The 25,194-nt window shown below is 45.8% G+C and overlaps 1 protein-coding gene across 1 annotated transcript in view; it reads right to left on the reverse strand.

Moving 5' to 3' along the window:
- ppargc1b (peroxisome proliferator-activated receptor gamma, coactivator 1 beta) overlaps positions 1-18,921 on the reverse strand; it is a 70,695-nt gene extending 51,774 nt beyond the window's left edge. Inside the window, exon 1 of the mRNA XM_042340054.1 lies at positions 18,812-18,921. Coding sequence (XP_042195988.1) covers positions 18,812-18,889 — 78 coding nt within the window. The 5' untranslated portion in view covers positions 18,890-18,921. The remainder of the gene's footprint in view (positions 1-18,811) is intronic.
- Positions 18,922-25,194: the final 6,273 nt, after the last annotated feature.

Below are 25,194 nucleotides of genomic sequence, written 5' to 3' on the forward strand. Positions count from 1 at the left end.
CTCAACTCTGCGCTCCTCCACACTGGTCCTCAAGAAACCCACAGGCCTAAAGTGAGCCAATCCCTGCTGTCTTATTACTACAGTAAACCTTGCATAAATCTGATCTGTATCAATCGTACAATCGCCTAAATCATACATCTGCCCAAGTTCTGTTGAATTTCCTATTATTAATGGGTTTCACATAACTTATACGTTGTATAAGTCATATTACATGTATGGTCCCAACTGATACGACTTGCGTGAGGTATACTGTACATGCAACAACCTTGCCGTTGACCCACCTGAACCCTGCAAATGAATTTATCATTACAATTCAAACCAAGTGCAGGCTGAAAAGTGCTGAGACCATCAGTTCCTCAAACCTCAGTTTAACTGTTGATTTAATTTTTCTATCAGAATTCTATGCACCTACAACTTTGGGCCTGACTGATGCCGATACAATGTTAAACGTGAATCAGCCTTAGCCAAGACTAATGCACACTACAGCCAAATGATGAACAACCTGGAGATATGACATCGGTGTCAAATCTAATTTCTCCCGTTTTCCTTAACTGAAGTTCAATAAAGCAGCAGTACAATTCACAAAGCACCCATCTCCATCGTAAACGTGAAGACAATATTTTAGATGCTTTCCCAAATTGTGTTGTAAAAAAAAAATGGAGAGAATTCAAACTAGGCTCCATTCAAACAAAACCAAGGATTCCCAGTGGTTTGTTCTAGGCTCCATTTTGCCAGGCGCAAAGAAAACAACAGGCATGTGTTCTTATACAATGCCAATCAGAGTATTAATGAGACAAGAACTATTGGGGGAAAGGCCAGAACGTAACTCTCTTTGTATCAGTGCAGTGTTACAACAACAAGAACAACAACTTGCATTTATATAGCACTCTTCACGCCAGAAGGCGTCTCGGTGTGCTCAGTGTTATCTCATGTTATATCTCTGACTTTGTCGGGACGGGAGGCAAGTTGGACATTAGCACGATCTACACAACCCCAACTTAGAGCCACCCTACACCAAGCCAACTGGCCATTCCCCTACAAGCAAGATCACTCCAAAGTCTGCCAAGCGAGGAAAAGACGCAGTGCCTGTCAGTGCACCATTTTCCTTTCACTCTCATCATGTTCCCCAGTCTGACCTGGGTAATCCTGGATTAGATTACTAACCCACAATCTCTTTCCCACACAGGGCAGTAGTTCACTCCCTCATGTTTACCTTGGGGAAATACTGTAAATAAATTATAATGTGATTATCATTTTATTGAGAACAAGGGACAGAATTCCTTATGAAAATAATATATTAAAAAAAGCCTGCCATCAGCTTGGGACTCTGTCCTGCTCTGCTTCGCTGCTAACTCGTGTTCCTCCTCGAGAACATACAGTGAATGTGACGAGAGCAGTCACACTGCTCTCAAATCAGGAGGCAAGACGACTTTTTAACGCACTTTTGCTTCCTCTCAACTAAAACCAATTTGTGTTGTTAGACAATAAAGGTCCCAGTTACTACTCCACGGCAATGCCCAGCTGCCATCCAGACCGTGACAAGGTTTGGAACTTGGATATTTCAGGAGTGTAAAGCGATATGGTTGGAGGTGTAACAGGGAGAGAGGGAGCCCTGATTTGGGTTGGTCTCATTGGCCAACAGCTTTTTCCCAATCTTATCCCATCATCGCTCCTTCTTCAGATCACAAGATGCATCATCACCATTTATATCACATAATTCAATTACAGACACCTCCCATCTGTCATTCTGCCATCACCCCCTCTCCAGAAACCCTCTCCTGACAGGAAGCTTTCAGTGATCAGATAACTGCAAGAAATCACTAACTCTCTGTATCTTTTCCACTCTGGACCATGTTTCAAACCAGGAACACATCTTGCGGTTGAAAGACGTTAATAAAACGCCAAGGGTTTTCTTTCTTTTTTGGGGGTGGTGGGAAGTAATCTGAAGGATAGTAGCTACAACCATGCAGTGCTGGGGGGTGAGGGTGGAGTGCCCTGCATTGTTGGCTCTACTGTCCTTCAGATGAAATGCTAAACCGAGCTCATGTCTGTGTCTGTTCAGGTGGATGTTACAGATCCCGCTGCGCTGTTTGAAAAGAGAAGGGAGTGTCTCTCTCCTGACGTCCCAGCCGACAATCCCCCCAAATAAAGTCAGTCATTTCACAGCTGGTTTCGGGGCCCTCGCTGCGCGCAAATTGACTGTCGTCTTTGCCTAGAAACACACGGTCACTACATTTCACAGTAAATCCGGTGTAGTGCTTCGAGACGTCCTGCTGATGTGAAAGGCGCCATATCAAATGCGAGGATTGTTAAAAACAAGTCGAAATGTCATGAAACAGTAAGTGTTCCTTCCAACGGCCTCGTTTCATTACTACTCTAAATGGCATTTCCACAATTAACAGTTGACAGAAGCATTGTTGCTAACCTGGCAAAGTGCACAATGCAGCGCTTTAAAAATCTAAAACCGTGGTGGGGGGGGGAGGAGGACAAGTGACCGTAATAGAAGAAAACAAACTGTCAACAAGCAGGAACCTCTCTCTCTCCCAGCAGCTCTGAATGCCATAAAAAATGAATGAAGGAAAACTGAGCACAAGCTTGCTTTCACGAGATTAGCTCTGAGGTAAGCAGCGCGCACACAACAGTTTTCAACACGCACGGTGTCATAATCCACGCGGCATAGAATTTTAATCAAAACAGCTCCACGGGGACATTAAGCTAAATTTAGACTCAATGTTAAGTTTCCATTTTCTCCGCTGGCCGCGACAGGTCACATCTGCGCTGATTTATGAATGAACGAAGCCAATCGCAAAACACATGAGGAAAAGGGGGGGGGAGAAACAAAACAATGTCAGGAAGGAAGAAATGGATTTTGTGATATTAATATAACAATTTTTGGTGAATCTAGGGCAACATCATATATATATATATATAAAAAGAGAGGGACGGAAATTGGTTTCGGCAACGCAGTCAGTTGCAGAAAAACCGTAGCTGATATAGGGAGAGAGAATGTAACAGGGTGGTGTTGAACCAGCTGTGCTTACAGCACGCAATTCACCGCAAAATGCGGTGGTACATTATATTCCAACACCGTTTATAATACACAATCCTGTTAGTAATTCTCGCTGCCCCACATCACGGCACGTTAAAAAAATTGGATGTTTTTATATGCAAAAAAGTTAGTTTTAAAATCTTAAGATTGCCGTGACTGTGAAATGTTGTGTGAGTGGTTTTTAATTCACGCGCTCTGCAGATTGAGTGACTCCCCTGGACTAAGACCAACCACACGTGGGGGGGGGTGGGTGGGGACTTGAGTGGCCCCCTCAAACTCACTCAATTACAATGGAAGAAATCAAGTAATAGTAATAATTATTAGTAATAATTATAACGCTTAATGCAGCGCCTCAAACGCTTCACAGGATTCGCTGCGAATACACCTACAGAGCGCACAGTCACTTCACAGTATATGCTGCGAAGCATTCTGAGACGTCCTTCTGACATGAAAGTTGCTGCATGAAATGTAATTATCATTATTATTAGTATTCATAATTAATGGTCCATGGACAACATGACACTCACAGCAACATCAAAGGTGGGGACCAGAATACCTGACAATCAGTCTCAGGAATCACAGGTTTACTGTGTCTGATTTTTTGGGGCAGAAATTATTAAAAAGGTAATTCATAAACAGATTGTGTGTGTGTGTGTGACATTCGCTGGATTTAGCTGTCTGGGTAGCGTGCAACCTCAGCTTCCCTCAAATCCCTGACCCTCAGATGGCACATATAAGCTGACAGACGTTGAAGAGAGATTTACATCACAGCTGAATTAGATAGTAAGCACGTGGCTCAATGGGTCACAGAGTTCATTGCCTGGGTTTGATGGCAGGTTTCTTCCCAGTGTTCACATCACAAACACCGAACTTTCCATTTCAGATAACGCAAGTATCTGAGATTTCAAGAATCGAACAAGAATTTAAACAGTACGCTAGACAAAGTATATTTGTGATTTAGCTCATCGGTGAGGGGGATTTTGAGCTCGTACATCAGGGCTGAGTCTTTAACACAGTGCTGGCAAAAGGGAGGGAGGGGAGTGCTGCATTGTCAGAGGTGCTGCCCTTTGGATAAGACATTAGGAGACGTTTGTACCAGTTCAGGTGGATATTAAAGATCTCACAGCACTACTGGAGAAGAGATGGAGTTTCTCTCTCCTGGTGTCCAGGCTGACAATCCCCCAGATTTGCAGGACATTGCTCCGCACAAATTGGCCTCCGCGTTTGCCTATAAAATACAGTCACTACTGTACCGAAAACTTCTGTGAAGCACTTTGAGGTGTTGATGTATCATGGTGTTCCCTTCACAAGTGCAAATCTTGCATTTCAGGGTATGCAAATATGTTAGAAGCTCAGGACTTGACTTGAGTGATAAAATCGGGTTGGTTTGGGGGGAGAATAAGTGTCAACAATAGATGACAAAAACACACCTTGAGCCAGGATAAACTGAGGTGACAGGGTCACGGACCGAACACCTTTCAATTTAAAGTCTTATTGCTTCAAACAAAGGGCAAATGCTGGGTGGATTATGTAATGAAATCCTGTGGCTGAGTTGAGATGGTCACACGGCCTGTTTATGGAGCAGTGATCTCTTTATAGTCTCGCTTAGAGTACACAACAATTAACGATACAATGTACTAAACGCAGGATTATTCCACATCAAAGCACACCCGGATATTTCTCATTGTTTGGTGTGGATAAGAAGACCGATTATAATAATTTGCTCCAATAAATTCCAAACATAAAAACAACATCGTTTCTGTCAGGGCAGTCAGGGTTAAGACCGAGTTTTATTTGCTTCAAAATCAATCAGTAGTTAACTTGCAATTTTCGATAATGCTTCAGGAGGGACGAGAGGCAAATCTAATTAAAAGAGGCCCTTTATATTGATGGGATTTATCAGAGAATCATCTTAACCGTGCCAGGTGTCCACCAAATGGTGAGGTAAGACTGCACAGCCGAAAGAAAGCTGTCCGACCTCGGCAAGTTCTGAAATTTGCTCAATAACTGCGTCAGGAGCTTTTATTGATTTCTGATCACTTCACTCCTACGGCCAGCCAGGTGAAAGGCAAACACAGGTGCTCATCTCAACACATAACAAATTACATTTATATAACACCTTTCACGTCGGAAGGATGGCCCAAGCCGCTGGACAGTTAAGCGTTTAGAAGATAACAAATTGAACACTGTGACAATGTAACTCTAATGTCAAAGCCCCGTGTTCTCCCCTCATGACGCAGAGCAGAACCACTCACTAATTCAGCAACGCTGGAAGAAGCCTACTTGTGGTTATGACTGCCAGCGGCCACGGACATCAAAGGCCTCGATGGGAACATGTTTCAGTCATTAATCCGGATAATAAACTGTACGATTGAGAGAATCAGAACCTTGAGGTGGCTCACGCAGGGATCGTTAACCACAAGATTGCTTGTTTAAAGAAGTGGCTTTGCGTCGCACCAAACCAGCGATTGGCACAGTGCAACCATTCATGTGTGCCCATGTTCCTAATCAGCGTTGGCCAAAAATTAAACTGTTCTGCGTATCACACAACTGCAACACTTTCATTCCCCTAAATAATCATTCTCCCCAATAGATACTCAGAGCCTAGTGAGAAGGATTCAGCTCCCGTTTGCACTGCGAGACGTCACCCTGATAAGTCCCCATTCTGCTTCCTGCTGTTTGTGGATTGGCACCGTGGCTGCCACGCTTGCCTGCAGAATACACAGTCACTACACTTCACAGCAATCGCCTGTGAAGCGCTTTGAGATGTTCTGCTGGGCCGTGTATCAAACGCCGGCATTGCTATTTATGAACGCAGGAGAGTAGAGTATTTACATTAACATGTTGAGGCATCGAAGCCTGTTGGTGTTGAGTGGTGTTGCTTCATATTGATCGCTGAGCACAGTACATCAGCGGCGACACCGATCATCAGTGCTCTGTATTCCAGCTGAAATATTAAATCCTCAGTGGCGTGCAATAGCTCACTGTGACTGAAACAACCCTATTTTTGCCAGCCTTATTTTACTTAAGTCAACTGGTGCCATCCCTTCCCTGGCTGTGAACCTGACCCTTACTTGTTAAACAGTTAATTACACCGACCCATGCTCCCAGCGCCTGCTGTTACACAAAATTGGTCCTAAAATGTTCAGTAAAACTGGACAAAATGGAGGAGCAGCTCCATTCCCCCCCACCACCTCCCCACCCCCACAGCCTGTTAAGTGCAGTAACTATGTATTAGAACGCTTTTAAGACGCCTCCTGATATGAAAGGCACTATATAAGCACACAGTATAATTGGCCACTCAATCCACACCTGTGGGACACTGCTGCGTGCAGTTGGCTGCCGTGTTTCACCCACAAAATATACAGTCCACTTTACATTATATCCTGTGAAGCTCTTTGAGACGTCTTGACCACGTGATAAGGCGCTAATTCAAACGCAAGGATTATTATTATTATTATAGGTGAAACATGGACAGGGCTGGAGATTGAATACAAATGAAGCAAAGAGTGATTCAGATATTCAGGTTATCGGCAGCTCGACCATGTATGTTTTGTTAATTCCATGTGGTCCAAAATAAAAACGCTAAAACAACTGGTACTTACTCGAAAAGAAACACCGCAAAGGGCACTTTATTGCACAACCTTTAAGCTTACGTCAGTGACCCTGTGCTGTTTCACAGTAAACATAATGAGGCATAATTTCAAAGTTCACCCTGCGAAACCTGCCTTTTAGTTTCCTGAATTATTTTAGTCATTTAAAAATCTAGAGGTTCCTGTGTCTGTCACAATCCCATTGTAGCCTGACCTTGAGATAATGAAAAGCCATTGAAATCATATCAGTGTCCCAGATACATCACCTGTCATTACTCCCCATAATGTTTTGCCCTCTTATGTGATGGACAAGATGTGTAAGGAAAAGCTCCCATTAAATCCTTCGATGGCAAAAATCCAGCTCAGCTTCAGCAGGAAGGAACCAGATAATTGTAATGCAGATAACATGTCTGTAAACCACGGGCTGTGTTTAGTCTGAGATCATTCCTTATTTCTCTCTCCAACCTGCTTCCCAAAGCCCCACAATCCTTAAATCAGGCTACAGTGCAGCTCGCTCCATCATGATTCCTTCACACAATCCACATTTAGATCCATTACAGAACTCAGTTGAAAGCCATTTTTGTGGAAGGCAAAATGACACACGCTCTCTCTCTCTCTCTCTCTCACTGCGGATCTCACACACATACACTGTGGTTCTGTACTTACTTCTCCTTTATGTTTAGCCATTGCTTACAGGAAAATGCACCATTTATCCATCACCTTTAAACAGGAACCCAAGCGGGAGGTGAGAGGGGAGGGAACAGACACAACAACAACCTCTCAACACTTTTGAAACACGCAAGATTAATGAGTGAGGAGTCAGCGTGGAGTCCTGTAGCTCAGTGGTTAGAGCACTCGACTTGCAAGTGAGAGACCTGAGTTCAATTCCAGGCAGAGGGCGAAACCTTGGGCAAGTTTCCTTACTCCACACAGAGCCTAATAATAATCCCTTCAAAACAAAACAATAATAAATTGGTCATTTTCAATCCACGACTGTTTGTGGGACACTGTTGTGCGCAATTGGCTGCCGCGTTCGCCCACAAATATACAGTAAATTCACTTTACAGTGTATTCTGTGAAGCGCTTTGTGACGTCGAGAAGACTTGAAAAGCGCTACATCAAATGCAAGGATTATTATTATTATATATTATGTTATTATCTTACTGCACAAAAACAGATTCAAATCACCTACAGGGAAATCTCAGGCTTTCTCGCTGAGCTTCACTCCCTGGTCTTGACAGACAGTAAAATCGGATGGGGTGGAATCTTTAGGAGTGGTCACCACTATTTAGTGGCTGTTGACGGCAGGATTTGAGTTGCTGTGATGGTCAGACTGCACGATGGAATGGTACCTCTGGGAGCTCAATTGGCCTAATGTTAATGGTGAGTAAATCCTGACTCAGGTGAAATTTCTCCTCAATTGCCACAATGGACCAAACGGAATCCTTCTGGGCTATAAATGTCTATGGTTCTTGAAACCAAATGTAAACATCAACCCTTTCCATAATGAACATAGGAACAAGAGTAGGCCATTCAGCTCTTTGTGCCTTTTCTGCCATTCTATGAGATCATGGCTGATCTGTGTCTCAACTCCAAATACCTGTCCTTGTCCCATATCCCTTAATACTCTGACCTAACAAACCACTGACATGCTTACAAATACCTGAAGTGGGAGCAGCACCAGTGTTGGCTGTGGCCATGTTATTTTCCCTCGTGTCTAGGAGTAACAATACATCATTGTTAACTTCCCGATCACGCTCTCGTTGCTTCTGCTCTAGCTCTCTCTAAGCCATTGTTTGGGAATGAAACATTAACCAGTGCGTTGAGAGCACTGATACCTTGTTCTGCGATCAGGTTTCTGGCAAACAGCAGAGAGTGGCGTTTGCCAAAACACAGAGATCCATGTTGGGTGTCAGTAATACAATTTCATAAGAACTGCTTCCTTATTACAATGCCTGTGGGTCACAGCACTGTGCCCAACATGTCCTTGTGAGCAGTGCACAACAATAATAATCCTCGCATTTGATATAGCGCCTGATCACGTTATTGAGATGTCTCAAACACTTCAAAACATCTATTATAGAATGAATCGACTGTGTATTTTGTGGGTGAAACGTGGCGGCCAATTCCACCCACTATAAGTGTTTATTGGAAAACTTTACAATGTAACAAATACAGCGAAAGGTTTACTGTATATTGAACGGTTACAATGAAACCCGCTTTATAATCAAATAACTTCAACTCTGGTGATTACTGTACAACCATTGAGATTGTTTCTGGTACAATGAAACACTGTTATAGTGTCTCGTGCTGATGATGAGTGAGTCTTCACAATAAATAAGCACATCCTACCCTCGCAGCAGTAGGATGTTTTTGATAAAAACAGTAAATGCTAGCGGGTAAACAGGGAATGGAAAGGCAGCAGAGAAGGGACTCTGATCTGCAAGAACCAAAAATGGAGTCAAAAACTGTAGGCAGAATGTACAAATAACTGGAGTGCCCCGGTTTGCCAGAGCATATAGGGAATAGGACCATGACAGATTATCAAACTGCACACATACCCTTGTGGAACTGTACACAGCGGAGCACACATTTCCAAACACAACCGCATGTCCTCAAACATTCATAGGACTCAAAGCCAACATCAAAAATAAACAGAACATCTCAACTCAGGCTGCTGGACCTATTGTAAGACTGCCTGTTAATTGCGTGTATGTGATGTGTGTGTGCGCGCGCGTTTGGGCGGTTGGGGTCTGTGCATACTGAGTATTCTTCACTGATTCACACTCACACACCCAATATACTCACTTACACACATTTGCACACAATCACTCTTGTGATAACTGTGATCTTCTCGTGTCGATTTGTTTCAAACTCTTTGGTGAAACAAGCAAGCAAACAAATTGACAACAAAGTTCAAATTTCAATTTTCTTTTAGTGGAAACGAACCTCGATTCCCAGGAACGCTCGGCTCTCAGAAACCAGAGTAAGAGTTACACTGCAAAGTGTTGTGAAGGATTGTGTGTACATGTTACACCACGTTTATGGTGCAATATGGACAAGAGCTCATGTTACTTCTGCAACAGGGGCCGTTGTCACTGACCTGGGATACAATCGATTGTCCTCCGGGTTTCACTTTTATGAGAAACATTGGAAAACTTGTCAAAGTGAATGACATTGCTTGTAGTTACGTTTTAACCATGGTTCCCGGAATGTTAATGGCAAGTGAGGGATGAAAGGTTGATTCTTAAAGTCACTTTACCAGTAAAATTTTTCATGAGTTTTTGACACAAGCCATTCTCGCATACTCTGACTGATATTGCCAATCGCACATGTACGCATGAACACACACACAGAAATGCAGACACACACACAGACAAGCACACACACATGTACACACACACACACACGCACACGCACACGTACACAAGTACACACAGATATGCACACACACGGTGTGTACACACACACACGTGTACACACACACGTGTACACACACACTCACGTGTACACATACAGACACACATGTGTACACACACATGTACACATGCACACACACGCACACGAGTGTACAGACACTTGTGCACACACACACTTACCGGACCCAGATCTAACAGTAACTGAGTAATTCCATGTTGGGAATCTTACAGTCATCACAGGGTCTAAACTATAATCTACCCAGTTTCTCGCAGTCTCTTCTTTTTAAGGATTTTAAATCACAAATATTAAAGCGTTCTTTACAAACCAGACCACACAGGAGATCATAGAGACCTAATTAGAGCAGTATAACTGCCTTTTATGTGACATACATAGAAAACAGTGCTTAAAGAATAGGGTTAGAGGTTTTGAGAACATAGTCACCCAAGTTTCCTGGCAGTTACTGCAACTATTCCAACTTAATGTTTTACTGCTCGAGTTGAACAGAATGTTATCTAATACATTATGCATTACTCTGAATTATCTTAACATTTCACATTCATTATGCCTTGAACAATCCCAGTGACCTTTGAAACTTATCTGTCCTTCAGTGCATTGATGCTGTAATTACTCTAATACCCTTTCAAACTGCACTTCACAATCTTACTACAAGTTACTGAAACCCCACTCACAGCACAACTGATCGTTCAAGCCGCAGAGCGGTGCTGTTGTGTGTTAGAGAGGCATGCCATGAATTAAAATGACAGGGTTGTTATGTAAAACAAAACTCGTGATCCTATCAGTCTTATTTCCATATTAGTAAATGTATGAAACAAGCACAGCGTAAGGTTCACAGCATCTCAAGAGCAACAATCGACTGTGAATCAATCAACTGGTCTGGGATGTAATGGCAGCACTAACCCATTCCACCAATCTGGATACTGAAACCTCTACAACCTTGGAGTCCTGTAGCTCAGTGGTTAGAGCACTCGCTTTGCAAGCGAGAGACCTGAGTTCAATTCCAGGCAGAGGGCGAAACCTTGGGCAAGTTTCCTTACTCCACACAGAGCCTAATAATAATCCCTCCAAAACAAAAACAATAATAAATTGGTCATTTTCAATCCCTGACTGTTTGTGGGACATTGCTGTGCGCAATTGGCTGCCGCGTTCGCCCACAAATATACAGTCAATTCACTTTACCGTCTATTCTGTGAAGCGCTTTGGGACGTCCTCGCTATATCAAATGCAAGGATTATTATTTACATAATAAATACAAATACATGGTTTAGAAAGGTTCCAGGGTTAATTTCCTGTCTATCCTGAGGGGTGTTTCTGGTCTATGGAAGGAGAGAAGCCAAAAACTGAACCCTGTGCTGGCAACGACAATAACAAATTACATTTACACAGAGCCTTTTACGTCGGGAGGACATCCCGAGGTGCTGGACAGTGAAGGGTTTGCACCCGAGTTGGGAGTAGGGATCAGGAGGGGTGGAGGGCACGGAGGGTGGGGGTAGGAAGGTGACCGAAGGCACGGTCGAAAATGAAGGGCCTTGAAAGAGGCAAGGGAGCGGCGAGGCGAAGGCACTGTGGGATAAAGTTCCAAAGAGCACAGTTGTTGGCGCTATATCCCAGCAAGAGCAAACACCTTTAGGAGGAGGAGGAAGAAAGTGGCAGAAAAAAACACTAAGCAGAAGGAGGTGAATGAGTGGTATCCGATGTCGACATCTTGAGGAATTCGATCCCCATGATCACAAACCGGAACACCCACTGTAAACCCAACACATCCCGTTGTGTGCCAGCGAATGTTACTGTGGAGTTTCACACTGACCGGCAGAGATAAGTTTGGCCACAGCACAAAACCTCAAAACAACTTGTGTCAGATGATTGATTGGAACTACAGGGCAGAGGCCGCTCCCCACTCCATTCTTTTACAACACCCAATCTTTTACAACACGGCAAATCTTGGGGGTATCGGGCAAAGAACTGAATGGCAATTCCTTCAACCCCCGCCCTCCCCAAAAAATGGCCAGCTATGAGTATATTCAAGCATAGCTGAAGCAGCCAAGAGGGTTCTGTACATAAACCCCTTTGAGAAGGAGTCTGTCCTACCAGATAATCATTGACAGAGAGAGCACAAACTCATAATGAAGAGGTGAAACAAACTTAGGAAGTTTTCCATGAGACATGTCACATGTCACCTCTTCCATTTTGAAGGAAAGCCAACTTTAGTAGCAGACCGTGTAGAGAGTGTGTAATGTTTGAAAGGTGGGCGTAGCTGGGGAAACACATTCATTATTTTTTCACCTTGTCCTTTGTTCGTTTCACCTGAATGAAGTTTCACTAAAGCAGGCGAGGCTGTGTTTGTTCTCTGGAAGGAAGATTTTACTTAGCTTCCCTGACAGATATCATACATCAAGCAAAGCTAAGCTCAGACTGGTTATGGTTTAACGCGGGCAAAACCGTAACTAAAAATTCTTAATCTGCATCCATTAGCAAAGCAAAAAGAAACTTAACAAAAACAAATGGCTTGCCTTATTACACCTAAACATATCAAAGACCTTCACACCCCGACTAAGTGAATGGCTTGTTGTTACATAGCCAAACACAACAATGTATCTGCATCAACAGTATCCTATAAACCCCTCAAGCTGCACATTAGTCCGTCTTGGTATATTTTGGATGGTACATCAGCCAGGATCATGGAAGAACTCTATGGAAGAACTCCTCTTAAAAATGCCTTAGGATCTTTAAACTTCACTTGAGCCATGTCCACAGGTAGATGTGACACCAAAGTCCCATGTCATCCAAGGGAGTCCAACAATGCTGGACTCCCTCAGTGTAGCACTGGAATGAAAGTCAAGATTATAACCCCAAATCCTCTGACCCAATGTTTTACCAATAGAAAAAAAACTGACTGAGTTGGGGGGGCAGGGGGGTGGGCGATGAGGAGAATACCTGACGAGTACTAAAGCTCATTGCTACACCATCAAAGTAAAGGCAGTAACTTGGACACACACACACCCCTTTTGAACAGAATTTGATTGGTGTCCAGAGCTTTGTTAGTAGATGTGAAGCCTATTATGGAATATTGATGTAATAGTATATTCTGTGAAGCACTTTGAGACGTCTCAGCAACATATAAAATGCAAGGATTATTATTATTATCATCATCAGCCACCTACTGGTGCTATTTAAAATTAAACAAAAACCTTTAAAAAGGTGACTTGTGCCTATCCAGCTTTTATGGTACATTAAAGTAGGGCAAAGGGAGAGAGAGAGAGAACTTGCTGACAATTTGGTTCTGGAGCAGAGTGTGCGTGGGTGGGGGGGAGAGGGAGGAGGAGGACTGTATCCTTTTGGTTTGTGTTGTGACTAAATAGGTTTCATGGCATTTTGTGTTGTTGTGAGAGGCAATGCCAACAGATGCATCACCTTTAATAATACCTTATTTCACCTTTCCATAGAGCCCACCATGTCCCGTTTCTCTGTCCTGAACCCATCTGACCCTGACCTACATCATTGCAGGTGACCTAATGCTGAAAAGGCTTTCATTCCATCTTAAACAACAACAAATTACATTTACACAACGCCTTTCACGTTGAGAGGACGAACCTGGAACAGTCAGGGATTTGGACCCGAGCTGGGGGTTGGGATCAGGAGGGGTGGAGGGCGGGGAGGGTAAGGGGTAGGAGGGTGACCGAAGGTGCGGTCGAAGAGGAGGGTCTTGAGATGGGCCTTGAAGAAGGTAAACAGTGAAGTGATCAATCTTAAGAACAGGAACTTGCTTTTTTTTAAGAAAACAAACATTCCTGCAATGTGACCTGAATGTAAAAAAAAAGGTTGTGCAAGAACCCAGCAATCAATAATCCCCATCGGTGCTCAATGTGATCGTTCCTTCACAGGGTCACTCTCTTATGTGCTTTATTGAACGAGTCAGTTAAACAGCAGCCCATTCGAGAATCAACCAGGGCAGTGATTGATTGCTAATAGATACTACTGTACACCTCTAGTGAAGCCGGGACATATACAGACCGGTACGTTTAGATTTGAGTCCCTGTAAAATAACAAGTACTGTACTCGCTCCTTCCCACATCTGATTAGGTGTACACTGGAGTGCTCATACACACACAGACACACACACTGACAGACACACACGGACAGACACACACAAACACACACACAGTACTGTGTAACGTCCTCCTTACACTATTATCATCTTGGAGTTATTGCGCCAGTTTGGAAGGAGCAAAATGTCAAGGTGTTCCCACTGGAATCTCTCCACAATCAGCGTGTGTCATAATCTGACTTGTGAAGCTATCTCCCTGACTGGTGATCAGACCCAGGGGAGTTAGTTACTGGCGGGTTCCTGTGCCAGTTTAGGAGTGAGTCTAACAGAGAGGATGCGATAAGCCTCTTTAGGCAGGAGGCATGTTAGCAGGGCTCTGTTGCAGGGCTTTTTAGGGGGGGGGTCAAGGCTACCATTTACAAATGCAGCAAATGGTTTAGCTTGACCTGTACAGTAAAATGCTCCCGAAGCAATCCATTTCCACCCAGAGAGAGAGGCAGGTTTATTATCAAAAGGATCCAACTAACTGCAGCGTCAGATTGCATTCAGCAAAGCTAAGTTGCGTTGAAAATTCATGCAAAACACTCCATTTTGCAAAGGTTAAGGAGATTTCGTAAAAACAAAATATGTTTTTGTTACATATTTCTTTTTCTCTGCCCTGGGAATGCCTTATCTACTGACAAACGGGCTGACACCAGTGGTCAGGGAGAGGGTTGTTATATGAACGAGAACGTTTGTAGAGAGAAAGCACTTTCCCAGCAGCTGTTACAAGCCACATTCAGCCCAAAATAGCAGCAGTGTCTCGGCAGGTCTTATTGATGTGACTCACTCACTAATGCTTCAATTTAAAACTAGCTGACTGCCTACTTCAGAGCCCGGGCCAGGGCCTGAGGGGAATTACTTTGGATTTTTTAAAAATTATATATGTGGAAAAGGGCCCTTTCCATCCCTGTTTCACACGGCCTGCACTGCAGACACACATACACACACACACAATTAATTCATCTCAGAGAATCAGAGAACATCAAAGAACATCGCAGGTCGCAGAGCGAGGGAACATGTACAAGTTTGTTCAAACACCTTAAAATGAATATTGTGCCCGTGGACATCACCAAGCAGTGTGTTAGCACGGAGTTTACTTGCTGGCGGGCGGTAGCACAGTATAGGGTAAACACTGGTACAGCACAGTAATAATAATGATAGGAATAATAATCCTTGCATTTGATATAGAGCCTTATCGCATCGTTGAGACATCGCAAAGCGAATACAGAATATACTGTAAAGTGGTTTCACTGTGTATTTTGAGGGCAAAATGCAGCAGCCAACTGCACACAGCAGTGTCCCACAAACAGTCGTGGATTGAGTGATCAAATTATTGTTATACAAGCGATGGCACAGCACTTGCATTTATACAGTGCCCGACACACAGGATAATGTCTCAGAGCGCTTGACAGTGGCGGAGCACGACGCCGAGCCTGGGGGGGGGGGGCAGTGGGGAGAGGATGGGGGAGGGAAGAGACCCTAGGCATGTCGAAGAGGAAGGTCTTCAGGCGCGACCTGAAGATGGTGAAGGAAAAGGCAAGGCGGATGGACCGAGTGAGGGAGAGTGTTCCAGAGTTTCGAGCCATAGTGGGTGAAAGCGCAGCCACAGATGGTGGAGCGGTGGGCACGAGGGTCAAGCAGGAGGTCAGAGCCAGTCCAGCGGAGGGTACTGTTTGACCCTGGTGTCCTGAAAAGGGGTAAGGAGGTGGGTTTCGGAGATGCTCGAGGAGCTGCCAGGAAAGTGGTGAGATGAGAGGAGATATGAGACTCCTGTAGTAGAGACGTCAGGACCCAACGCGGAACTCGCTCTGTGTGTGTGTGTGTGTGTCTCTCTCTCTGTGTGTCTCTCTCTCTCTCTCTCTCTCTCTGTGTCTGTGTGTGTGTGTGTGTGTGTGTGTCTCTCTCTCTCTCTCTGTGTCTGTGTGTGTGTGTGTGTGTGTGTGTGTGTGTGAGTCTCTGTGTGTGTGCGTCTCTCTCTCTGTGTGTGTGTGTGTCTCTCTCTGTGTGTGTGTGTCTCTGTGTGTGTGCGTCTCTCTCTCTCTCTCTCTCTCTGTGTGTGTGTGTCTCTGTGTGTGTGCGTCTCTCTCTCTGTGTGTGTGTGTCTCTCTCTGTGTGTGTGTGTGTCTCTGTGTGTGTGTGCGTCTCTCTCTTGTGTGTGCGTCTCTCTCTGTGTGTCTCTGTGTGTGTGTGTGTGTCTCTGTGTGTATGTGTGTGTGTCTCTGTGTGTGTCTCTCTCTCTCTCTCTCTGTGGCTGCTTCATAAGCTCTGCTATACGCAGTGTATTAGTTACAGAACTCAATCGATGCCCCGGGAATGCTGTCAGCCTGGCTTTCTCGTGACTTGGTGTGTGTGTGTGTGTGTGTGGGGGGGGGGGTGTGATGGAGAGGGAGGGACGATAATAAAATCCTTTACATTAGAAGTGAAGAGAGAGAGAGAGAGACTCTGCACAAGTCAGTCAGCGGCGTCTTCAGTTTCCTCTCTTTGAAACCACAATATTCATTACTGCACAAAACACACACACAGTGAAACTCGCCTTAAACTGCTCAAGTCTCTGCTGTGAAAGACGCCCCATTCTATCTGCAAGAGGATAGGGGGCTTTGCTCTCCCCCCACCCCCCACCCACACCCCCCACTACTGTCTGATCAGCCCCACACCCCCCACCCCACACTACTGTCTGATCAGCCCCACACCCCCACACCCCAACACCCCCCACACCCCACACACACACGTTACTGAGAGTGGGGGACACATGGGATGGGGTTAACACCCTACGAGTTTCCGCAAGAAATGAAGGGTGTGAGTGTGAGAGCAAAAAACACACTCTCTCTCTCTCACTCTCACACACTCTCTCTCTCTCTCACACACACACACACACACACTCTCAGTCTGGGGTGATGTACAGTCAGAGACAGCCCCACTCTCCACACAGTTATTATTATTATTATTATTATTATTATTATTATTATTATTATATTCACACTCTTACACTCCAGATAGACAGCAGAGAGGAAGGAGTCTGTCTCACACTCACACACAGATGTGCTCACAATTTATCATTATTAATAATAATAATCATCATCATCGGTGTTACACTCAGAGCTGAGCCGCAGTGACAGCTCCTCTCCTCCTCTCCTCCTCTCCCTTTCACTCGCACTCGGCGGTGACTCAGACCCACCGACTGTCACCGGCTTCAGTGTAAGTGACTGTGACTCCGCGGCTCCGCGAGAGAATCAGCACAAACACAGGAGTGTGCGATACTCGGCGGCCAATAAACTGCATCAAACAGAGCGGAGAGAGAGGGGGAGAGGGAGAGGGGGAGAGAGGGGGAGAGGGAGAAGGGGGGAGAGAGGGAGAGGGGGAGAGGGGGGGAGAGGGGGGAAGAGGGAGGGGGGAGAGAGAGGGGAGAGGGAGAGAGAGGGGGAGAGGGAGAGAGAGGGGGAGAGGGAGAGGGGGAGAGAGAGGGAGAGGGAGAGAGGGGGGGAGAGGGAGAGAGAGGGGGAGAGGGAGAGAGAGGGGGGAGAGGGAGGGGGGGAGAGAGAGGGGGAGAGGGAGAGAGAGACGGGGGGAGAGGGAGGGGGGAGAGAGAGGGGGAGAGGGAGATAGAGGGGGAGAGGGAGAGGGGGAGAGAGAGGGGGAGAGTGGGAGAGAGAGGGGGAGAGGGAGGGAGAGGGGGAGAGAGAGGGCGGCGGCGGCTCCGCCAGTGCACAACACACCACACAGTCACTGCCACTGTCGGCGCCCACGTGTGCGGAATGAATGAATGAGTGAGTGAAGAAGTGAAGGAGGAATGAAGGAGGGAGAGAGGGAGGGAGGCAGTGAAGGAGGGATGAAGGAGAGAGTGAGTGAGTGAAGGAGTGAAGGAGGGATGAAGGAGAGAGGGAGTGAGTAAGTGAGTGAGTGAGTGAGTGAAGGAGGGATGAAGGAGAGAGGGAGTGAGTAAGTGAGTGAGTGAAGGAGTGAAGGAGGGATGAAGGAGAGAGGGAGTGAGTAAGTGAGTGAGTGAGTGAGTGAAGGAGGGATGAAGGAGAGAGGGAGTGAGTGAGTGAGTGAGTGAAGGAGTGAAGGAGGATGAAGGAGAGAGGAGTGAGTAAGTGAGTGAGTGAGTGAGTGAAGGAGGGATGAAGGAGAGAGGGAGTGAGTGAGTGAGTGAGTGAAGGAGTGAAGGAGGGATGAAGGAGAGAGGGAGTGAGTAAGTGAGTGAGTGAGTGAGTGAAGGAGGGATGAAGGGAGGGATGAGGGAGAGAGGAAGGGACTGAGGGAGGGAATGAATGAGTGGAATGAGGCAGAGCCGTTGGGGGGGTCAGTGACAAGTGTAGTGACTGTGGTGGCACTGACAGCCTCTTCCCGGCTCAGCTCCGGCTCCACGTGAAGCGGCTGCGGAGCCGCCACCACCGCCCGGTGAGAGGGGAGAGGAGGGCAGTCAGACAGGCACCAGCCCTCCCTCCCTCCCTGCCAGCCCTGCCACCCCTGCCCTGCCACCCCAGCCCTCCCTCCCTCCCTGCCAGCCCTGCCACCCCAGCCCTGCCCTCCTGCCACCCCAGCCCTGCCACCCCAGCCCTGCCCTCCCTGCCCTGCCCTCCCTGCCACCCCAGCCCTCCCTCCCTCCCTGCCCTCCCTGCCCTGCAGCCCCGGCACTGCCCTCACCTGTGGCTCCGCGCCCTCCGCCAGGTAGTTGAAGACGAACAGCGACAAGTCCTCATCCGTCAGTCCGCATTCCGCCATCTTCCCGCGGTCTGTGGTGCTCCAAACCGCCCCAGTGCTGCCCCCAGCGGCTGACAGCGCCACTACACCCCTCGCCCGGGGCTGCCCCCAGCGGCTGACAGCGCCACTACACCCCTCGCCCGGGGCTGCCCCCAGCGGCTGACAGCGCCACTACACCCCTCGCCCGGGGCTGCCCCCAGCGGTTGGCAGCGCCACCCACACCCCCCGCGGCTCAGTGCTGCCCCCAGTGGGGCTCTCTCAGCGGTGACCGGCGCTGATGGTGATTGATTTGCTGGAATGCTCGAGGTCTGGACCGGTTTGTGTCGGTGATAATTAATAATGATAATTAATAATAATTATATGGGCATTTGACGCGGCGCCGCATGTATCACGCGGTTCGGACGTCTCAAAGCGCTTCGCAGGATGCGCGGTCAAGCGGAGCGACCGCGCGCTCCGCGGGCGAAGCTGTTGTTGGAGTTTGCGGAGTGGCGCGAGTGCAAGTTGTTGTGGCTGCGGTCGTCGTCGTTGTTGCTGTGGGAGTGACCGTGCGCTCGGCGGCTGCCGTTGACCGCACTCTCTGGGGGCGGGGGGCGCGGGCGGGGGGGGGCGGGGGCAGGGGGGCAGGCGGGGCGGGGGGCGGGGGGGGGGGGCAGGGGGCAGGGCGGGGGCGGGGCAGGCGGGCGGGGGGCAGGCGGGGCGGGGGGCAGGGGGGGACGGGGGGCGGGCGGGGAGTCGTCTACGCTCTGCCCTCGGTGATCGCTTTACCTGCGATGACCGCCTCGTCGGTTCTCTGGCCGCTCCTTCGTTGGGGGCTGAACAGCGGGCGTGAAGGCGCTGCGCAGGTCCAGCTGTTCTCAGCCTCGCGGAGGTGAGTCACAGACGCCGAGGGAGAAGCCGCTCGCTTGCTGCTCCGTCTCCGGCACAATCCACTCCACGCGCAGTAAATATAGCAACTCAGATTAATACAATCCAACGGCATTAATAATTCAAAGTGCTACAAACTGTTCCCGTTGAATTTAAATGCAGAATAGGCACGGAAAAGGGTCGTAGGGAGTTTATTGCTCGTGTACAATCGACTGGATTCTCTCTCTCTCGCCCGCTCTTTCTCTCTCCCCTGTAAACGTCTGGACGAGGAGACCTGCCTTCGTTTGCCAAGCAATTAAAGGAAAGGAAACAATGAGTCCCATTCTCTGTACCTGGATCATCCATCATTCCGGATGTGCATCCCTGGCACTGCATGAGAAGAGCGCAGAGAGAAAATCTGGACCAATGGCGTTTTTGACCTTCATAACATTTTCCAGGAATCTTTTCAGTGCAACTCGTTGGAATAATAATCTTTGTGTTACGTTTTATTTAATAGGAGATCAAAACTAACCAAGGGAATTTCTGAGTTAAGACTGGAGCACGAACTACTCGGTTAATGCGTACGCAGTATTGATTCAAGCGCAGTTGGATGTTGCATCCAGTTTTGGGAGCCCAATTATAATAAGGAATTAACAGGATAGAGAGTACACAATGGGGATTTGCTGGGATGAACCTGGAGATGAGAGAGTTTTACTTGAAGTCTGAAAAGCTGGACTAACTGAGAAACAAAATAAAGTTGTATAGTAATGAAAAGCCAAACCCAACAAGAAGTAAAACAACTGGATAGTCATTTATATACCGTGGAATAAGAAAGTCAGATAGCTCTCTTTGGAACGTAAAATATGAACCAAGATTCATCAAAGTGGGTCCAATGTGAATATTCCACCATTTGCAGTTTTCTTTCTATCATGGTGTACATATTGTTGGTTCTACGTTGTGTTTAATGGTGCTTCACTAGTTCAATCACATGCATAACTAAACGTGAGCATTATATCGTTATCCAGCCAAATGCTTTTGGATTCATCATTTAGAAGAGATTCCATAACTTTTGTACACGTTCTCTTTATCTCTGGGACACTTTATGACCCCTTATATGGTGGAAAAAGTTTCATAGGCTCCTTGAAACGGTGAACCCTATTATTAATTAGTATTCTAGGTACACATTTTGTGGATATATTGGAGTAAATTCATTGTTATTTATTAAACTTCCAGTTTGGGGGAATTGGATAGTTTTAAGTACAGTGATGGGTTTCCGTATGTGTCAGACACCCACCTGAATGGAAAGAAAATCCAGTTTTTGGGTCATCCAGGTATGTGACACACGCAGAAGCCCATCATCGCACAGTTTCGAAGGCAGTTCCACAACCTGTAGACTCAAAATGAAGATGAACCTGGGAGATGAGGCAGACACTACCAAAGGTAACACTTTGAAGATTCCCTGAGTTAAGAAAATTTTGGGATGTTTTGATCGTCTGATAACTTGCAACCCAGCAAGATTATTTGATAGCGATGACAGGTTTTCATTAAAAAATAGTACTAGAACACTGAAGTTTAACTTTAGCCACCAGCAAAGTGGAATTTAATGTTAAAAATACTGTTGTCATACACGTCTTGTTTATTATATCATCTAAACCAAAGCAAAGTTACCGACAGACAGAAATCAAGATCTGGTTTATCAGGTAGAAGCCTATTCTCATGTGAAGCAACTGAATAATCTATACTCCAAGCAGATTCAACAGTAGATTTCAAAAGGGAATTAGATAGGTACGATGGGCTGAATGGCCTCCTTCTTTGCTGTAATATTCTATGATTTTATGTGTTCACATTACTGTAATGAGGAGAAGGAATTGGGAGCAGCTATGTGACAAACCACAACGCTCTATCTGCCACTCAGATAAAATGATGATTACATAGAGGTTACACTGGACTGCCAGTGCGGGACACAGAGTGAGTTTGGTTTGATCATGTGCAATGGTTCGTGTAAATATTCTATCCCACTCACACCCATGAATTGTATTATTTATACACAGGGATAAAGTGTCCTGAGAAATATCAACACGGAGTGCGCTGTGAGGATGATTCTTTTACGCCTGAGCTGGGAAGAACAGCGTTGTGTTGTGTGAAGCCCATAAGTGATCAGTGTGCTGTGTCAGTGAAGGTATTAGTGTGGGCACTTGTCAGATTGCAGAAACATGGCAAACCATGCATGTTGTTGAGGTGTAATGTTATTTATTAGTTGAATCATTTTGTCAGATTCTTCGCTAGAGAAGAGTCAAAATGAAGATGATACAGCTTCACATGTTCACCATTATCAGATCACAGGATCCTAACTGTACGTATGGTATTGCATTGTATTGTATTTGTATTTAATTGTCAAAGAGCAGGTTTGTTCACATAAGGAATTTCTGCCTTGCATAACAGAAATTCTTGACGTCAAAGCATTCGCACTTGGATAAAATTAGGTCGTTGTGGGCAAGGCTGATGTTCAGGGGTGACAGATGAAATCAGCCAGAACTAAACTTGTCTGAGATGAGCAGCCCTTCTATAACAGGATAGGAAAACAAACTATTATTGACGTTATTTGATGTTATTTGGATGACTTGGGATCAGTTTTCGAAAAGTATTTATAAACAGAGAACTTTACTTTGTACCAATTGATTGATACAACCCACTTTAATGAAGAAATCAATAACAAAGGGTTTAGTGAGCTCCTCTGTAGCAGGAAGGTGAGTGAGAGGTAAACGGTGTCTCTCCTCCTCTCCCCTAACCTGCTTATCAAGGCTCAGGGTTAACGTTTTGTTTTCAACAACTTCCACCTCAGATTGAAATAAGGAATTGGGAGTGAACCACCGATAGGGCATTGACTCAGAGGCCAGATAAGAGCTCCACAATAGAGTCAGCAATTAATGGCTTTGATCCACATTGACAGAAGACAAACTGAGCAAGTCTTAAAGACTACGAAAAGCGGGATTTGGCAAGTAAATAATCCTTGCATTTGATAATAATAATAATCCTTGCAAAATGCTTCGAATGGAGATACTTCAGGCAGTGAGGCTAAAATAGGTGGTAAAAAATGTGAAAGTTATCTTTTCGTGTTCATACTCCTGTTTGACATGTGACTTTATATGTGGATTGCCATCCAAGTGCAAAATTCATACACTGTACTTATAATAGTGCTTCTACGGTGTATTCCCAGAGAGATACATGCTTTATAAAGATGGTTTATGTGTAATGAATGAAAGAGCAAATACACTTATGTAAATATCTAGGTGATCTGAACAATATTGCCGTTGATTCTTTTGTTTGGCTTAGAATTCCCGAGAGTTCTCTCTCCCCCTACTTAAAAAAAATTCTTGAAATATTTCATAACCATCTATCTGTTTTAATCTCGATGGTAATCGACTGCCTGTCCGACATCAAATCCTGGACGAGGGCCAACTTTCTCCAACTCGACGTCAGCAAGACCGAGGCCCTCCTGATGGCTTGCACCAGCGCCTCCGCACCTCGGGCGCTGGCAGCATCAGCCTCCACGACTGCACACTCAACCTCACTAAGCCAGTCAGGAACCAGGGTATCCCTGTTTGACCCTGAACTGTCCTTTCTCCCCCACATCTGCACCATGACCGGCACTGCCTACCACCACCTCCGCAACATTGCCAGACTCCACCACTGCCTCACCCCTCAGGCTGCCGAAACCCTCATTTGTCATCTCAAGGCTTGATTACAGGAGCTCCCTCCTAGTTGGCCTTCCCAACTCTTCCCTTCACAAACTGCAGATCATCCAAAACTCTGCAGCTCGTATACTCTAACGCACCAGGCTCCGTGACCCCATCACTCCCACCCTCGCCCGACTCCACTGGATCACCATTCCCCAGAGGATAGAGTTCAAAATCCTCGTCCTCACCCTTAAGGCCATCCATGGACTTGCCCCCTCCTACCTCTCTGACCTGCTGACTCCGTACCAACCTTCCCGCTCCCTCCGTTCATCAGGCTCCGGCTGCTCCATGTCTCCCACCCTACCATTGGTGGCCGGGCTTTCAACCTCTCTGCCCCCATACTCTGGAACTCCATCCCACAGTCCCTTCGCCTCGCTTCCTCCCTCGCATCCTTCAAGGCTGGTCACAAGACCCTTCTCTTTGACCGTGCCTTTGGTCTCCTTCCCACCTCTCTGCCTTCCCTCACCCCTACCCCACCCCTCCCCCAAGCTCGGGCCCCGACACTTGACTGTTTAGCGCTTTGGGACATCCTCCCGACGTGAAAGGCGCTCTATAAATGTAATTTTGTTGTTGGTGTTGTAATCAAGAAATGAACAAACTTTAATTAACAGTAACAGTCAATTTATAAAAATGTCTTAAGTGTTGTCCAAAACCGGACAAACAAGTCACTGGTTTGTGAAAACTTGATTGTGGCTTGGGTTTATTTTAACGCAAGAAATGTTACCATAAAACTGCAACCAAAAGTTCCATGGTATCGGGATCCTTTCAAGTGGGTTACAGGTTCCATTGCCCCTTTGCTCTGTGGGTTTTAAAAATTAATATCTGAACAAAATGTTTGCTAACCATTCTCTTCTGTACATCTCAACCCTAGCCATATCCATTCTACCCGAAGGGGCAGCAGGTTGTAATGCACGAGATAGGAGGTTTTCTAATAGCAGGTATTATATAGCTTTTTATTCACCAGCCGACGTATGCCATTGACATTGATCCTGTTTGTGACCGAGCCAATTCAGAGGAGGCCTCACAACCATGCTTGATTTGTTCTGTAATTTGTCTATCATTGTGCCATACAGCTAGATAAAAGTACACAGTCAATTTACTTTACAGTATATTCTGTGAATTGCTTTGAGACGTCTCAAAGATTCGATAAGGTGCTACATCAAACACAAGGATTATTATTGTCACTACTATATTATAATAAAGCAAATCAGATTGCAGAATTTCACTGTGCCTTTACCAGCAAGCTCCGCAGATACAGTTACCTCGAAAGCAAGCTCTGGAGTAGCTTTCACAAGAGTCTTTTGAAGCTAATTTGCACAAGTTTAAGAGTGCAAGATTGGCCTATAATTGTTGACTCAACATTTTCAAGTGTTGTCTTAAGCCAGACAATCAAGTCACTGGTTTGTCAAAACTTGATTGTGGCTTGGGTTTATGTTAACGCAAGAAATGTTACCATAAAACTGCAACCAAAAGTTGCATGGTATCAAGATCCTTTCAAGTGTGTTTATTTGGACAGTAAATATTTGCGGTATTGACCTTAGAAACAAACTGCGGTGATCATAATCAGTTTATAGTGGGTTACAGGTTCCATTGTCCTGTGCTAAACTGATTTAACTTAATTCACATCTCAGATTCAAGATGAGTAAAAGTGGAATAGATCAAAGGGCAGGTGCAGATTGTAGAGTGGATACAATTCCACGTGTATTTCTATTAATCAGATGATTGTGTGCAGAATTTCATCGGCCA

The sequence above is a fragment of the Callorhinchus milii genome, unplaced genomic scaffold (genome assembly GCF_018977255.1).
Source record: "Callorhinchus milii isolate IMCB2004 unplaced genomic scaffold, IMCB_Cmil_1.0 Scaffold13, whole genome shotgun sequence".
NCBI lineage: Eukaryota > Metazoa > Chordata > Chondrichthyes > Chimaeriformes > Callorhinchidae > Callorhinchus > Callorhinchus milii.